The 17,618-nt window shown below is 41.9% G+C and overlaps 4 protein-coding genes across 4 annotated transcripts; 1 reads left to right on the plus strand and 3 right to left on the minus strand.

Moving 5' to 3' along the window:
- Window positions 1-1,455: 1,455 nt before the first annotated feature.
- C8R40DRAFT_991968 (uncharacterized protein) lies at window positions 1,456-1,785 on the minus strand (the record flags this gene model as incomplete). The annotated part of the gene is made up of 2 exons (XM_046236733.1): window positions 1,456-1,666; window positions 1,718-1,785. Coding segments are annotated over 2 exons (279 nt in total), but the record flags the coding sequence as incomplete, so codon positions are not given.
- Window positions 1,786-7,980: 6,195 nt separating this feature from the next.
- On the minus strand, window positions 7,981-10,127 carry C8R40DRAFT_1169009 (uncharacterized protein; the record flags this gene model as incomplete). Its single annotated transcript, XM_046231298.1, has 8 exons — window positions 7,981-8,217; window positions 8,460-8,639; window positions 8,696-9,409; window positions 9,455-9,505; window positions 9,561-9,677; window positions 9,767-9,948; window positions 10,002-10,038; window positions 10,095-10,127. 8 exons carry the CDS (start codon window positions 10,125-10,127, stop codon window positions 7,981-7,983), a joined length of 1,551 nt encoding a protein of 516 aa, XP_046088175.1.
- A 2,767-nt stretch (window positions 10,128-12,894) lies between these two features.
- C8R40DRAFT_1068287 (uncharacterized protein) lies at window positions 12,895-13,869 on the minus strand (the record flags this gene model as incomplete). The annotated part of the gene is made up of 5 exons (XM_046225988.1): window positions 12,895-13,245; window positions 13,306-13,362; window positions 13,430-13,498; window positions 13,552-13,629; window positions 13,687-13,869. 5 exons carry the CDS (start codon window positions 13,867-13,869, stop codon window positions 12,895-12,897), a joined length of 738 nt encoding a protein of 245 aa, XP_046088176.1.
- A 1,931-nt stretch (window positions 13,870-15,800) lies between these two features.
- On the plus strand, window positions 15,801-16,882 carry C8R40DRAFT_1159926 (FUN34 transmembrane protein; the record flags this gene model as incomplete). The annotated part of the gene is made up of 6 exons (XM_046229949.1): window positions 15,801-15,868; window positions 15,928-16,021; window positions 16,078-16,156; window positions 16,219-16,369; window positions 16,544-16,651; window positions 16,747-16,882. 6 exons carry the CDS (start codon window positions 15,801-15,803, stop codon window positions 16,880-16,882), a joined length of 636 nt encoding a protein of 211 aa, XP_046088177.1.
- Window positions 16,883-17,618: the final 736 nt, after the last annotated feature.

Genomic DNA, 17,618 nt, shown 5'->3' on the forward strand with positions numbered 1-17,618 from the left:
TCCTCAGTTTAATTATCAACTTAGATCAACTTAGATCTCCCTTTCCAACTTAACTCTTCTCTAAGTCTTCAGGCTCTACGCCTTGGAGTACTCCCTACTATACCTTAGGACTTGAACGTTCTTGGGTCCGCTCCTCGTCATCGGCGATACCGCCGCTCCGACCTGGCTGCTACTTAGCTCCTTTCTCTCTACTCTCGCTCTCCGGGGACTAACGGCGTAACGGCGGTGTTGTTAATAACTTCACTACTGTCCCACTCGTCTTCCGCACTTAGACACCTTATAGCCTTGGCACGGTTACACGGTGTACATGATCTTAACACAACACTCCGACACCCTGGAGTAGCAAACGTGTGCGTTTGACAGGCCCTGAAGCGATTCATTCACTGGGGCAGTCTGTACATGGTATCAGTGACACACTACGCAACATTTTCGGCACAACCTCTAAATTGACTGCACTTTCCCCTTCAAAAAAGCTAGCTATTGCCCAGCAGTGGATCAAGGAGGATGTCCAGGGTTTTTATATCTCAGATGATCAAGCTACTGACTTGAAAATCCTATTTGCAAGGGACAATGCAGCTGCCGATGCATATGGTGCAGAAGAGGATCCTGTCGATTGTGCAAAAATTGCTGCCAAGCTTTTATGTTAAATAGTCTTATCCATACACTCATTTGAATATGATATATCAATTTTAATGTCTAATCTAATGGAGCTATTTCCATTTCATCTTCATCTACATCCATTGCATCAACTCCGCCCTGCTTATGGTATTCCTCCAGAATGGATAGGTAATTTTCCCACATCTCATTCGCCAATCTATCCCGGGCAATTTCTGCATGCCGTTTTTCTGCCCACGATATTTTCTCCGATGTAGCTAGGGATCCAAAATCAATTTCCTGCTGACAACGTTGGCCTGGAAGTGGATCCTCTGCCTGTTCACCAAGAATCCAACGATCAAGATCTGCCTGATCATGCTCCAAAATAAAGTTGTGAATAGCAATCAGAGCTGAGGGGATGCGGGCCTGTATATCCATCGCATAGTGGGGTGATGTCGTCAAAATTGCCCAGCGCTTCTTGACCACACCAAAAATATGTTCAACAACATTTCGGGCAGAAGCATGGCGTAGATTGTAAAGCTCCTGTGCATTTTTTGGGCTGGTAAATTCATAGTGAATCTAACAATGGTAGATAGTTCTACTTGAATGCACTCACCGCTGATTAGCATGGCCCCATTCTGCTAGATGATACTGCACACTCCAATATGGTACCAGAAGTGCATCACATATACCAAAGCCTGCATCAGCCAAGTATGATTTACCAGGAGGGATAGGAAAGTCCTTTAAACGGGCTTTGCCATACATTGTTGCATCAGCAGCACAGCCATCCCATCTGCCAATGAACAAAAGGAACCACATGTCAAATGAAACAGCAGCTAGACAGTTTTGGGTAACACTGCCCTTCCGATTACGGGCTGAATGTATATTCTCAGCAGTCGGTGTGCAATTGATATGTGTACCATTGATTGCACCGAGCACATCCTTGAAGAATGGATGATATTTTGGATTATTGAATATTGCATCTGGTATAGGATCATGAGGACCAGGAATGCGCATGTATTTGTTGTAGAATTTGGGTCCAGACAAAATATCCAATATTTTGCGAAAATGTCTGCAGAGGATATCAGACACTCAATTGGATATGTAGCAGACAGATAATTACTCAGATATTGTGGACTTCAAGTGCTGGAACTGCTCAGCTACATGATCTATAGCAAGCCCAGTGACACAGGTGTAGAGAAAAATGGCCAGTGATTCTTCGAGTGTGATTGTAGACTTCTCAGGCTCCATATATCCCATACACCTAATCTGTAGTACCAAGGCAAGAAACACATGTAAAGTGATAGTTGCGTACATGCTCAATCCAACGGTTTATGGTTGCATTAGGACCACAACTAGGATTGTCTAGCATGCCTTTAATATAACTTGCATCGGTTTCCACTGTTAAACGTCTACATCCATAGACATGATAATAACTAGCTTCCAATGCTAATTTCAAGCCATACAATTCTCTCTTAGATTGCGAGAATCGTGCTTCGCGTTCATTCAAAGTCATTGATCCAAAGTAATTGAAGAACTTCTTCTTCTCAGACAGATCAATTTGATAGATATACCATCCCACAGCTTTGTAAGGGGTATCCACTGCTAAGTAAACATCCCAATCAAAATTAATTGGTCTTAAAGCTAGACAGTCTCAAATTCCATCCTTCAATTTGTCCATTGCTTTGTCACATTTTTCATTCCATTCAAATGGAACGCTACTTGTCAATTTAGTCAAAGGAGCTGCTTTCTTAGCAAAGTTCACAATGAACATTCTCAATTGACTTGCAGTTCCTAAGAACGCTCGAACCTCCGTCTTGTCACGACATGGAGGCCATTCTAGGATCACTTGAGCAATATGTTCTTCTGGCATACTGCCTTCATAGGTACATCTATGTCCTACAACAAAGAAATGCTTTGGTTCCACTGAAGGTTCCTCCTGCATATTTCATTTGTTGTATTACTCTATTCATGTTTTGGAAATGTTCCCAAACAAATCGTCTAATTCCAGGATTCTCTGGAATAGTTTCGTAACCTCCTTCTGGTAATTTGTATCAAGTTGATGGTCCTTTTACAGGTACATCATCAATATAAGGAATTGTTACGTGTGGTATTTCATCTCGTAGAATATATGTCACATCGTCGTGAAATATAGGTACAGAATTTGTCCACCCCATAGGTAGTTTCACTAACCTATGTGGTCCATACGGTGTTTGAAACATCGTCATGTCTCTAGACAATTGATCTAATTCATGTTCATCATATCCAACATATAAATCTAAGGTTCCTCCACAAGATCTTCCACTGAAGGATCTTGCTAGATCTGCAGTTGCAGGAGGTACACCTGAGTGTTGGATAGTAACCTCATTCAAAGGTTCCAAACTATGTACTAATCATAGACTCTTACCATCTTTCTTAATGACACAGAACCATTTCAAATGATAAGTAGCATTCGATGGTTCATATATTCCTGAGTCAATTTTACTTTTAATTATTTTGCAGACATCCTCGAAGATACCTGGCGGAATTGGTATATTCCTTTCAACCCACGGTTCATGTGGAATGACAGGTACTTTCACAGGTGGAAAGAATTCATTTTTGAAGGTTCCAGCATCACTTGGTTGCCAAGCAAAGCCTGCTTCCTGTTTACACATCATTTCATGCATAAGATTTCTCTCTTGTTCCCACAAAAATCCTTCAGGATGATTCTTGTCTATTATCTCTTTCCTTTCTTCCGTATACCTTTCCGTAGGTACAAACGGTTTAGGATGTTTTGACAATTCAGGTAATTCCATTAACGGATCACCATGAATGTGTCTTTCAATTCTAAATTCATCTGGTAATGTTGCCTTTATAGGATTAATCTTCTTGTCAACAGGTTTGTACTCACTGTTTCCTGATTTCCATTGGTCGTTTCAACCAATTTACCTGGTATTAAACCTGGTTTCTTGGGTATATGCACCCCATCAAATACTAATCTTCTCGTATTATCATTAAATTGATTTCGTTTTGCTTTCTCACTTTCCTCCGGAGCAACAGCATTGGATCTTAAAGTTCTCTTGGACCAATCCTGCTCCTTCATTGGAGTACTTATTTTTTTCCGTTCGAACTATTTTGGTTGAACACACGAACATCATCTTCTTGGTGTGCTTCCAAATTCCCAAGTCTATCTGATAGTTCTTCTATTCTTGTCATCCAAACAGCTAGATTGACATTAGGATTCATCTGCTGGTCCATGACTTTATCATCTTCGTCATCTTCCATGTTTGCAAAATAGGATTCAGCATGATCCCATCCCAAGTCTTTTGCCATTTGTTCAATTTTCTTGTACCAAGGTATATTTGGATTGTCTCAAGGCATCCTAGCATTGTCTCTTAATTTGTAATGCTTCGAGTCACCTCTTTCAGGCATCATCCAACCTCTTTTTGTAAATTCAAGCAAGTGTGGACATTCATTCATAAAATGATCTGTCGACTTGCACAAGAAACATGCCCACTGAGTTCCATTTGAACTTCTCAGTGTTGTATTTCTTTCAAATCTATTAGATTGATTCGAGGGATCACTCGGTGGTATTGAATTAATCATTCCTTTAGCATTTTCTTTGGCCATCTGTGCCATTACTGCTGTTAACTGCATCATAATGTCCGCTCCTTCTTTGAAGTGCGACTGTAATGACTTCACAGCTCTTATTTCTTTCATGTTTGCCTCCATGAGGTCTTTATAAAATGCAACCATCTGCTGTTGTTCTTCTGTCAATTTCCTTGGATTCAAGCTTTCTAATTTAATTCCCAGCAGATCCTTAAATTTGTCTTCTACTTTGGGTTTCAACACCTGAAGATAGTTCCTATCTGTCTTGGGAACATCTGCAGCAGACGGCAAATTAATGTGTCCCCTACTAAATGAATTAGGGTTATTAATTGGTGGGCTCAAAGAAGCAATGGAAATTGTTTGATAGTAGTTATCAAATGAACTCCCAATCATATACTTCTCAGCCGCATTCATTACTTCATCAATCTTGAAAGGATCTTCCTTTTGTCTATCTGACATAGAAGTAACTGATACATCTTTCACAACTGTTTCTAGCACGCCTCTCCTTACTTCGGGAGTCATAGGTGCCAAGAACAATCTCACTGCTGTCACGAAGCGGCAGAGGCGGAGTGACTAAGTGGGGCAATGAGGCGGAGTGACTAAGCAGGTCAGGAAGGCGGAGCGACTAAGCGGAGCATAGGCAAACTGGTCCCAGATAATGACAGAGATATATTGAGTATTGTAGTCATAGGTAATAATAAGTAAGCACATACCTGGTCCCAGATAATGACAGAGGGGTCAAGATAAGGGACCAGGCTGTGGAGGGTTGGCTATATATACATAATCCGGTCTGCGAGAAACAACGATGTAATACTGTACAGTTTAGGAACAAGAAAGGTGGCGGAAGCCAGTAGAAGGAGAAGGGTAACAGATGGATCAGTAATCGATGATGGGGATTAGGTGGATCAGTAATTGATGGGGTTTGACAGTGATGTAATCATACAAGTAAAGGCGTCGAGACGGTGAGAAAAGGAAAATGATAGGGGCTACGTACTTCATGACAACTGCATCACTATTCGTGATCATTTTTGGTTCGTCCATCAACTTTTTCATTTCAACATCGAAGAGAAGTCTGAAGATTCTCATCATCTCCTGTTCACCTGCATCAATCAGATTAAATTGATGGACCAATTGTTCAAGCAATAATCTAGATCCTCTTTCGTCTCCTACAGATTGAGGAAACATATTCTTCAGATCCTTTTTAAATTGATCCCAATTCAGTGTCTTTACTGAATCAAAAACTCTTAATGCTTGTCTTGTTTTATAAGACGTCCATTCTAAAGCTAATCTTACTTTAGCCTCGTCAGATGTAATTCCTCCATGTTCAAATATGCTTTCAGTAGCTTCGAACCATGGTATCATTTGACTTGGATCAGTTATATCAAATAATGGCGCAGTCTTATACTTTCTTGGAAGTTTCGCATTGGCTTTGTCAATCTCAGCCTTAGCTTCAGCTGACAACGCAGGCATTTCATAATTATTGGTAGTCATTTTGACTGGTTCAATCGTATTACTTGTTTGAGAGATAGTCTGATTTAACGTATCTATCAATCTAGTTGATTCAATCGATGTAGAAGATGTTAAAATTGACTCTGGAGCAATCAATTCAATTATATCTTCTTCAATATCAATCGGATTAATTTCTTTTCTCTTCCTTTTCGGATCGAGATTAGATTTCTTCAAATTCCTCGGTAAAGATGTAAATCTTCCTCGAGATATAGATAATCCTGTTCCTCTAAAAACAGAACTTCCACGCAATGCTTCTGTTGGTATTTGAGAAGAGGATGGACGACTGGATTTGTTTGTAGGATTTAATAGGGACGTTTGAGCTGATGTGCTGAACGTGGATTTCCCAAATACAACTCCTGCTTTGCGATATTCTTCTGGTGTCAATACTCCTGCTTTCTCTGAATTCTTTGAAGTACGCAGTTTTCCTGATGAACTAATGTTGACAGTTCACAGAAATGGTATCACAAAGATCAACACACTTCTACCAAATAATCAAATATAATCCAAACAAACGTTCAATTTAATTTATCAAGCTAATTGTAGCTTCAAAACCATCCCTCGTGGTGGGCTCCAGATAACAAGCTTGCCTCGTTTTTGTGTAAAAGAGAAAGGAAGGAATCAAATGGGCACTCCAACCAACCAATCTAATACACAACATGCAAGTTCATTGCTATCAAATTTATTTAATAGCAAGGGGTAGTGTTGTCAAAGGTTCCGCAAAGCTTTGAGAGCTAAGTAAGAAGCTTCGATCAATCAATTTGAATCATTCTAAGGATTCAATATATTCCTTTGATTAAGGTAGATTCAGCACAATTTGTGCTTTGATTGTATTGATATGGGTATATCAAGAATTGGGGGTTTGAATCAAAGTAAATTAACAACCGAAACACACAGACCCCTACAGAGGGCTAGAACTATGTGCTGGCACAACCACACAGCATGATTTGCCCTTAAGACCAATGACTGATCCTAAGTTTGAAGAATACCCAACAACTGGATATACTTCTCGCAGTCACAAGGAGCAGAACACAACGTTCCTATACTCACAAGTGCCAGGCCCGAATGGCTGCTAGCGAAGAGGTTTCAGTCTGGCGGGAGTGTGTCTTTCCTTTTTACGGATTAGCACTGCAACGTCGTCCCAAAATCACTTGTATTCCAGATACATCGGATCGCTATTTATACATACAGAATATAGAATCACACAGTACAATTAATTTAATACAATAAACATTCGGAACCGTAAGGAAACTTCTACAATCAGTCAGATACCATTTAATTTGAATCTTCATGTCCTTATTTGGCCCATAATGGTTCCAAGATTCTAGTATACCTCCCAACATAGGTAGGTACTTCAATATTCATTGAATTTAATTGTTTTGGAGAATGACTCAAATGGTGTTCAGCTGTCATTGCTGTTCAACACTTACTTCGATTGTTTGTCAACTCATCTGGAGGCAAATCAGCTCTCCTCGATTCTAATCCTATTAATCTGATTCATCTGGATTAAACTAATTGCTTCTCTCTTTCAATAGACACCCATTGTGCCTATACTCTATCAAGGGAGTTACACATAGTATTCTTTTAATTGCATTCTTCAATATTTTCTATGTCAGGACTCTTTGACATTTATTTGATATGTCTTCGGAGCCTCGCAGTACTTCGATCGTTCTTCTAGTCATTTTCCTCAACCATGCAACTTGATTGGTCTATTAGACTAAATCGCAGCCTTTTAGATTAATGCATGATCTCGTTCTAGAAGGAGTATTTGATAATTCCTGAGTTCTAGAAAGTCATTTTGAGTCAATCCTTGGTTCATGGTCACTTGAGTAAGTTCTTCCAAATTCCTGCCAGTGTAAGGTCCAATAAGAATACCCTGGGTATGTCATATGTGAATAGTCATCCTTTGGATGTAGTCCGAGTCTGGTATAATCCTGCTTGACAAACAGGTAGACTGCTATCCGAAGGTAGTATCGGAGATGGGTAAACTAACCAAGTTGTGGTAGTATGGGTATATGGTCCCTTCAACTTATTGGACTGATTCAGTATTGACTTTGACTGTCAATCTGGGTCTCAATTACAGTCCTCTCAATACAAATCTATGCGTGAAAATGTCACAATTCACAGCATAGACGTCTAGCCAAAATTTAGGCGTGTCATTGGTTTAGTTATATTCAAAGTTCATTGAATGAAGTAAAATCAGCATATTAATTATCAGAGGCAGTACGTATTATGGTCTTTGAAATTAACGAGAGATTAAAAATGAGAACTAGGTAAGGAGAGAGGATAATGTTAATCCGATGGTGTACTGATAGTAACAAGATCAGGAGTAGTTGAGGCTTCAGTATGATGACTATTTCCAGAATGTACCGATGCAACATCTTCAGAGTCTCCTACGGGGTTGGGGTAGACATGAGATTCATCATCGCTGTTCTCAATAGCATCCCAATCAACAGCATCAAGGTGTTGCTGATTGCACCAGCCATCTTGAGCCGTCATTGAATTCCCGCTAGAAATTTTGATAATGAGCTACCGTTAATCATCACATCAATGAAAGCTCATGTCGCTTCCACAAAAATCTTGTGCATGAGCCTGTGGTACTTTGAATGGTTCCTACTTTCAATCCCTTCCAGAATGTCGATCACCAAACCCCGAACACCATCGAGTTCGGGAGCCGGAAAGCTGCTCTTCATTCCTGTCAAATAATCATGTAAGCAAGCATGGAAAGCAAGTAATTAATGATAGAATGGTAAAAATGAGAAATGATGTACCGCCACAGCTGCAAGAGCTACCATACCTTTGGTTACCTCAAGCTCTTCTGACTTCTCGGAGTTCAAAGATTTGAATAGATGAAAGTTCCGCCTGACAATGCTGCTGTAGTAAGTTGATGAAAAAAAAAGCTTCCCGCAGAAAACTGGCGAAGACAGGGTGTTCGAAAGGCTTCCTGTAGTCTGGCTTTGGATCATGAATCAATAAAAATACATTGGAAAGTGTTTTCGGCACTCACCATCCCATTGGACATTTCAGGATAATAGTAGGTGCGTCTGCAAGCCAACGCACCTGCTTCGAGATGACCTGCATGGTTTACCAATCCAAATGCTTGAAGGATGGTTGAAGAATGAGCCTTGAGATCAGCACGTTCATTTCCAATGCGTCTACTGACCTGTGAAGAGATGTTATTGCCAGTGTTAGAGTAAAGGTAGTAGCTCACATAGGTTACCAAGGGAATACTGTATGAATCGTGGTCTCCATGCTCAAGCCGGTCACAGACATCATTATTGCCATTGTGACCTGACCTTTCAGCCATCTCCATGAGACACGCGTGTGCCAGCTGTTTGATTTTGAATGTATGAAGCGGCGAGTATTCGTGATTGAAAATCATTTGCAGTTTCCCATATGCAATGGATTTGTCAATGATTTGAAGCATTACTGGCGGTTGCCCAGTCTTAGCAAGAGTGAATGTTCGAACCTTTTTGATGACGTGAATGTTTGTGCATTCCAGCCACGCTGGAGCGGCCGGAGCAGTGTCGAGCTGACTGACAGTGGTGGGATTGGCAGCGTGGGTAATAGAAAGTGAACGGGAATGAACTTGAGTAACGGCGGTGGGAGCGGCGGTGTTGGTAATAGGAAGTGGACGTGAACGAACTTGAGGGAGCTGATTAATGGCGGTGGTAGCAGCGGTGTGGGTAATAGGAAGTGGATGGGAACGAACTTGAGGAAGCTGAGAAAGAATTAGTGGAGCAAGAGGCTATAAATCATGACACACCTCAGATCGTAATTTCTGTGCTTGATGACGAGTTGCCTTCTTGAGTGTCAGCTGTAATGTATTCATGGTCAGAACAAATGATAATTAGATGCAACTGTGCATGTACCTTGTTCTCTCCTAATTCACCAGGCAAAGTGGGTAAGAATGATTGAGTTGAATGACCAGATCCAGAGCGAGAAGTAGAATTAGCTGTGCGAGTATGATTATCGAGCATCCAAATATACTGTACATAATTTAAACGTGCCATATGAGAACTGAATGGCCTTAACAAAAATCAAAAACAAGAACTATCTCTCATTGTTGATTACGTACCTCAGCTTGAATATAATTTGATGCCTGTGCATCGTCTTCACGCTCTCCTTCAATCTCTGCCTCTGCGTCAAGTTCGTCCTCATATTCAGACGTGTTGCTTTCATTTTCATCATCTTGTTCTGGTTCTGGTTCTGGCTCTAAAGTCTTCTTTGCACATTTGTGCTTTGTTGGGAGAAGTTGTTCTATTCCGGAAAGTTAATACTCGGAGCCTTAGTTATTTAAAGTCAATAGTCACTGTCATCAGAGGAAGAATCTGTTCTGATACTTCGGACCTATGAAGGTATAGATATAAGGAAAGCATTACACAATATGATGGAAAATGGCATACAAGAAATTGAGGGTGTTTAGACGGCGTTGCCATCCAATTCTTGCTGCTTATATTGGTGACTATCCAGAGCAGATGCTTGTGACATGTAGTTATTATGGTACCAGTCCTGTGTGCACAGTCTCAAAAGATCAGCTTGGTGATTATCCCTGCTCTGCAGAGCTTTGTGATCCTATTGAAGCTGTTCAAGCTGCTAAGCTAATCAACACTGCTGAATGGACAAAGCACTGTAGTGATGCTGATATGAAGCCCATTCAACATCCTTTCTGGGAGGACCTTCCTTATACAGACATTTTCCACTCAATAACACTAGATATTCTCCACCAAATGTATCAAGGAGTAATGAAACATCTGATTGTATGGATCACAACCATTGTTGGGGCTGATGAAGTTGATGCACGTGTTCGACAACTCCCAGCAAGACATGGAATCCGCCATTTCCACAAAGGTATTACCACACTTTCACGGGTCAGTGGTACTGAGCATAAGCAGATGTGCACCTTCCTTCTTGCTTTGGTCACTGATATACCCAGAAAGACTACATCACAATCAAATCGCCTCTTGATTGCAACCCGTGCATTACTTGACTTTTTGTATTTGTCATGTCATCCTATTCACAGTGATGAATCTTTGACCATGGTTGAAACCTCTCTTTCCACCTTTCATGCCAACAAAGATATTTTCATTGAGCTTGGGGCTTGAGAACATTTCAATTTTCCTAAAATTCACTATCTATGCCATTTTGTCCCTGGGTTCAAGCTCTTTGGTACTTCTGATAACTATAATACAGAAACCACAGAACGTCTCCATATTGACTTCACAAAGGATGCATACCAAGCTTCAAACCGGAAGGATGAGTATTCTCAAATGACAAAATGGCTGCAACAACATGAAAAGGTTGTACAACACACCAATTACCTTTCATGGTGCAAGTTTCAGAGGGGTCTCAATCCTCAAAGCATACCCTTTATTGTCCCAGGTGTCCGCTATGACTTTCCAGGTTCCCAAAGATCATTACAGGATATGCAGTGTAGCTTAACACATGTTCTGACAAAGTTCCCTACTCGAAAAATGGTATCATTCTCAAAGCTCATGCAAATAGGGCCAGACCAACGGGGCTATGGAGCATGTAATTTTGAGTATGCATTGAAAATGTTCATTGTTCAGCACAGTGATCCTCAGTCTACTACTATTGGTCAAATTGAGGATATGACAACTTTTCTTTCACTTCCATTCCAAAGTGTACCAGTCTGGCATAGGATCAAATTCAGGAATGAGGACTTATATGGAACTAAGACCCTTGATGTTGTAGCTGCACATCCTTGTCGTTATAATTCACATGGCCAAATCACACATGATGCAGCACTGATCCAAGTTCAGCCAAAGGTTGATACTGGTGACTTGGACTTTTTCCAAGGTAGGCACAATTTCTATACTCTTTATCACTGGACTCTTAATTGGTCCTAGGATTACAAGTTGGTCATATTCGAGTCATTTTTTCAATTCCATCTCGGCACCTTGCTCGTCTAATTCTTCCCAAGGGTATTGTGCTGCCTACACATTTAGCATATGTTGAATGGTTTACAAAATTCTCTCATAAACCAGAACCTCATAGTCATCTTTACCGTGTAAAACCACTTTTCAACAGAGATGGCTCTCGAGCTGCATCTGTGATTTCTGTAGAGATGATACAACAAAGTGTACATCTGTACCCCAAGTGGGGTGGAGTAGTACCATCTACATGGTCATATGAGTCAGTATTAGACCAAAGCCCTTCATTTCTTGTCAGTCCTTTCACTGACATCCACACATACTTCAATATGACATAGATTATTTTGTAGAGCATTCTGACATCCTCAAAACTGTATGATTCTGGGTGATAATGCTTGCACATCATTTAGCTACATATGTGTCTACTTTTTACTGCTTAGCTATAGACCCTTGGATCTCTGCATGACTTAGTGGTATATCAGCATACATTATTTGATTGATCTTGAAGTTTACATTGGAGAGAAAAATTAAAGACAATGCAAAGAAGCTCTTGGCTTATTAATTTGTTCACTATGTGAACTTCAGTTTTAATGAGGACTATTATACCTATATAGTTCAGAAATATGTCAAACAAGTTTCTAAATAGATTGATTTTGTATGACATTTGAGAAATATCAGAAATTTTGAAAATCTAGGATTGGTTTGTCACACTTTTCGAAAATTTCATGTAATTGTCTCATATTTCAAGGGGACGGTTTTCCTGATGCAATTGCCGGGCTGCGCTGGGCAAAGTGTGCCCTGAGTGATACGGCTCTGACATTGCCCTGTCAAATCTTCTCCTAAACATATTTGGCAATGCCTCATTCATGCCCTTTGCCTACCCCTTAGACCAACAACCCCCACCCATCTCTAACATTTACTGCCACCTCAGAACCATTTAACCAGCCAAGAACAAGTTGAAATCGGCTCCTAGAACGCTGTGGCACCTCATACAAGTTTCATTCCTACTTTTCAGCACACTCACGTATCGTTGCCAAACATACTAAACCCATTCACCCAGGTGCAGTTTGCATCGTCCTTGGCACCAGAAATCCCACATTAAAGTGACCATGCCAATCAAATTCAGTATATTGCCTCCGAGTCGGAATCCATGCCCCAAAGACATTGTGTTTCGTTCTGTACTTTAATGATGTGTATCTGAATTTCTGACTAGTCCAGTACGATGCACACTTATTGTATCAGTGGCTTTCCAAAATTTATCGAATCAAAAATATAGCTCAATGTTATTATGTAGTATACTTATGCATGATAATCAAGCTGAGCACCATGGTAAGAGCTTGTTCTTTACACATGCAAAGTAGGCCTCGACAAACTTTGGAAAATCAGGTAAATTCCTCTGTGTGGTGGTTCGATCAATGAACTCTTTGACCCCTGGCTTTTGCTCGAAATCTGCCCAATCATTCGAATTCTCCAGGTTCTCTGCCCTCATTGGTATATTGCGAAACCAAAGGAACTGGGTCCATCGAACCTGATACTCTAATTTCTCCAAGTACGATTTGGCCTCTTCATCGGTCATAGTGTTTCGTCGCTCCATGTGGACAGGAGAAAACCCAGGTGCAGGGCCCACCATATCGAACGATAATGAGAGGGACTTTTCCTCGGCCTATGGCGTGCACTTCAAGTCAAGTAAACGGTCGAGCGGTTAAGTAGGAACTGGACAAACCTTGGGTAGCACGCTCATAGGATCAGAGTGAGCTAGTATCCTATGATCATCAGTGATCTATAAAGACGAGTGTTTTCGTGAGCCTGATAATTAAATGGGTAAGAAAGGAATATATATTACGGACAATGTCGGCAAGATGTTCTGAAGCTGTTGCAACACCGACCAGCGTCTGAATGTCAGTCTTGAGCTGAGGCTGATACGTAGGTCAGTAGGTGAGATATAGTAGCTAAAAATGGGAATATACACATTTTCATTGCTCAAAAACGGGGTGGGATCCTCGTCAATGTGATCTTCCACACCCAAACGCTCGAGGGGATGGGGATGCTACAACAGAGCCATAGTCAGTATAGACGACGTGCCAATAAATTACAAGAATCTTACCCATTCATCATCCTCGAAGACGGATAATTCCAATTCACGAGCGTCCACGGTAGGCGCTATCACTGTCCCCGACACTGACACCGTGCGACCGAGAGCATCAGAAGACGGCAGTGGAACAGCGAGAGCAGAAGAGGCAACTCCGATAGCGACGACAGCTGTAAGAACTGAACGAGAGTAAACCATTGTCGACGAAGTTTTTTTTAAGTAGGATGAGTTTGTCAAGTGACCTGCAGGTTGATTGCGAGAAGAGGCCAGCTCTGAGGGAATGTAGAAGAAGAGGGATCAGTTTATATACCTTATTTTGAGTAACCTGAAATAACCGCTGGAGATATCAGGTCGGAGCTGATGCTGATACAAATCTGTCAACTTTTTACCAGCCGTTGTCGTGGCAGCAGGGATTATTGCCTGTCAATGTCATTGCCCATTGTTCATCGAGTTCTATGGAAGTATCAGAATGAGCCTCGTTCTCTCTCTCGCACCCCTTGCCTCTCGCTCTACTCACTATGTACCGAAATACCCTCTGCTCAGTGTTTTTCACGTCCTATAAAAACGCGCATATATCCGACGCCTAAGCCTACGGAAGCTCGGGCACCTTCACACCAGGAGTCCAGGACTGACGAGCCATCAAAAGACCCCCTGAGTCCTGACTTACACATTTTCCGCATCAATTCCTCAAAAAGGCTCAACTAAGGCACACATAAGGTAGCATATCGGATACTCACATTTCGTGAAGCACATGCAATGCCTGTGCAATGCTAATCTGGTAAAAATGGACTGTGTGTAGATTCAGGAATGACTTGTTTCATCCGCTAAATTCACGCTTCCCAACTTGCCCCCCGATGGCTCGAAAAAATAACGGTGTTCCATGGTGTTCCTCCACTACAAGCAGTGTCTGATCTTGTCTGATGTGAGTTGAGAAATGGAGGTAGATTTAAACTCCAAACATCTGTTGGACCCCCTCAACGGACCGGTAGTTGTCCTGTAGCTCGTTCAGCTCACACAAGAGAATATATCTGGCAAATACATAGCGTAGAATCTGATACCATATGCACCTCTTGTGGGTTCCGCCAGAATATGGTCAAGATGAATGCTCTTCTAGCGAGGATTCTTGATTTTCAACGTCTGCCTCCTTGGAGGGGTCTGCTTTAGGCCTAATTATTGTAGAGTCACTGACTTACTCACCAAAATGGATTCGTCAAAACTTTACATGAAGCGCACAGACCAGTCAATATCCGGAACTTCCGGGACGAGCTTACGCCAACACTCTCTTCCTTCGTCCATATGCGCTGAATTTTAGAGTCCTTGGACAGTGATACACCAGGACCGCGGCTATGGAACAAACTTCAATCTTCCCTATCCTTCAACCGTAAACTCAGAGGTTATGATCTTCCTCTGCCACTCAATTTAGTGCGCCTCTACTCCTGAATGAAACTCGAATGCTTGAAAGGCTTTCCAGATCTCCATCCAGACGACTAAACCCGCGCTTCGGCCGTTATTTTGTTGAGCAAGTCATCCAAATTTGAGCAAATCCCCGCAAAAACTTGTGATGCAGGCCTGGAAGAACCCCTAAGGTTTGAAGTTCAGAGAAGTTGAAAGAGACGCGATCTTCTGCAAGGTCTGGTGAGTAAGTATAGGATATCCATCGAAGATCTTGCTCACAACCTCGTTCGCTCAAACTAATGCTATGCTCTAGGCCATATCATTGGACCATATCTCTGGTTTAAACTCTAGAAGAAAGTTCGCAAGTTCGGCGTCGCATTGTGACTCGTCGCTTTGCTCAACTTCCTTCTTGCTCCGACGTCCCGATGTCTAATTTGGGATATACAGCGGTTCAAGCTGAACAGGGTATATAAAGCATCTCAAGCCATGCATTATTGGAATCACCGGGTGTTGAATTGCGATCCTCTTTCCAAGGACGACCTTCATCTCAGTCGACACGGTTCAACCATCTAACGTCCATCAACATCATGTCAACAAGCCAAATCATGCTCGCCGACCGTGAATCTATCTCTCCTTCGACCTACACCGACGTTGAGCGAGGCTGGATCAACGTCAAGGAATGCAGTGGCCATGGACCTTCTCCTAGTACCGGAGGAAGCTCGACGATCCCGATTATGTCCCATGGACATAGTTTCGGGAGGACCACCTCAGGGAACGGGAGGATCGCCAGTCCTGGTCCTGCGTCAGTCATTTTTGTTCTCAAAATCTTTTTCTGAGCTGATCTCCTATTGAAAATCGTAGTGGCGCTATTTCTTTCGCAGCGACTGCACTCCTACTTTCGTTGTTCAATGTTCAAGCTGGAGGCGTAGAACATCCCGAGGTGTTAGTGAGTATGGTGCGTATAAGGTTTTTAATTCCGCGAAATATGTAATTTATTGAATGCTATTCCAGGCGGTCTTCACAGGTGGTCTTTCCCAATTCATGGCAGGAATGTGGGAGTACCCCAGAGGAAATGTTTTCAACGCTACTCGTAAGTTTCTTGTGCCTTTTTGCTTTCCTTTACATTTATCCCATTGGCCGCCCTTTCCATAGTATTCTCGCTTTACGGCAGCTTCTGGATGTCATATGCTACGATCTTCATTCCTGCCTCTGGTATCCTCGCTGCGTACGAAGATCCTTTGGAGTTGAGTCACGCCTTGGGGTTATACTTGATTACTTGGACGATAGTGACTGCCTTTTTCTTGTAAGCTTGTAACCTTTCCTTCAAGATGTCTATCCCCATCTCTTTATTTTCCTTCGTTGCCTTGTTTCTTCTCCGTATTCATTTCGTTTAATTTCTCCTTCGGCTTGTGTCCGCTCCTCCTCGGATCCTTCGACTATTTCTGTAACCTTCCAAGTTAAAATTATCATTTCACAGATTCGTCGTCATTCGTCGAAATCTCGCCCTCACTGTCATGCTCTCTACTATCTTCATCACCCTCGTCATCCTCAGCACCTCGCAATACAGTCTCGCCGGTATGCCAATGTAAGTAGCTTCCTCCTTTTCTGCAGGCTACGATCTGCGCATGCGGTTTCCCATATAGCTAATACCTCTTCCTTGATCCCCATACTAAATTCCAGTCTCTCCCTCAGAGTCCAGAAAGCCGGAGGAGTATTCGGTATCATCGGCGCTCTGCTCTGTTTCTATATCGGTGTCAGTGAGCTTTTGGAGGCGGAGCTTAGGCCGATCGTGAGGCTTCCCCTCGGGGTGTTGTGATTCAGACTTGGTGAGTAAGTGTCAACGTTGGTCTTCTTGACTGGTCTTTACCTCAAGGTTTGACGAAGGTCTTCGTTTTGGATAAAGCTCGAAAGCAAGTTCATGGCGTAGGGTGCATGCACGATTCCGCGGGAGAACTGGAGAGTTGAACAAGCTTTATCTTTTTCTACTTAGTTGCTAACTGACCCTGTTACGGTATAGCAAGCTTATGTATAGTTATTGAATCTGCGGTGGATACTTTCTATTTTCTTGGACCCTTCGCCCCCCCTCTCTTAGCATTTCCATCCCTTTCTTGCACTTGCGATTCGTATACTTGCACATTAGCTCTCGAGTCGATACAGATCCTGATTCTGACTCTGACTGTTTATAGTATGATTTACTAGCGCTAATCATATACGTGATACGTCTCCTGCTAAGGGCCAAAGCGTCGAAATGCATACCACATTAGGAAGTCGTAGTCCTATCCGCTTTTCACTCTACAATCACTGGTTTGTTTTGAGTAGTGTGTTTAGCGAAGCCTGCGCCGACAAAGTCTCTCATTTTTTTTTTTTCAATTATGAGTTACGCTGTTTCACGCTCGAAGTATTTCTAGATCTTGAAGGGATACAAAAGAATCCGCCTGAATCCGCGTTCTAATAGGTTCTAATTCTTTTAAACCGTTCAGGCGTAGTACACCTATCCGATAACGTATCACCTATATTATGACACTCCGAGGTATCCTCGCTATTGCAATCAT

Source organism: Lentinula edodes (assembly GCF_021015755.1).
Source record: "Lentinula edodes strain Le(Bin) 0899 ss11 chromosome Unknown C8R40scaffold_11, whole genome shotgun sequence".
NCBI classification, from domain to species: domain Eukaryota; kingdom Fungi; phylum Basidiomycota; class Agaricomycetes; order Agaricales; family Omphalotaceae; genus Lentinula; species Lentinula edodes.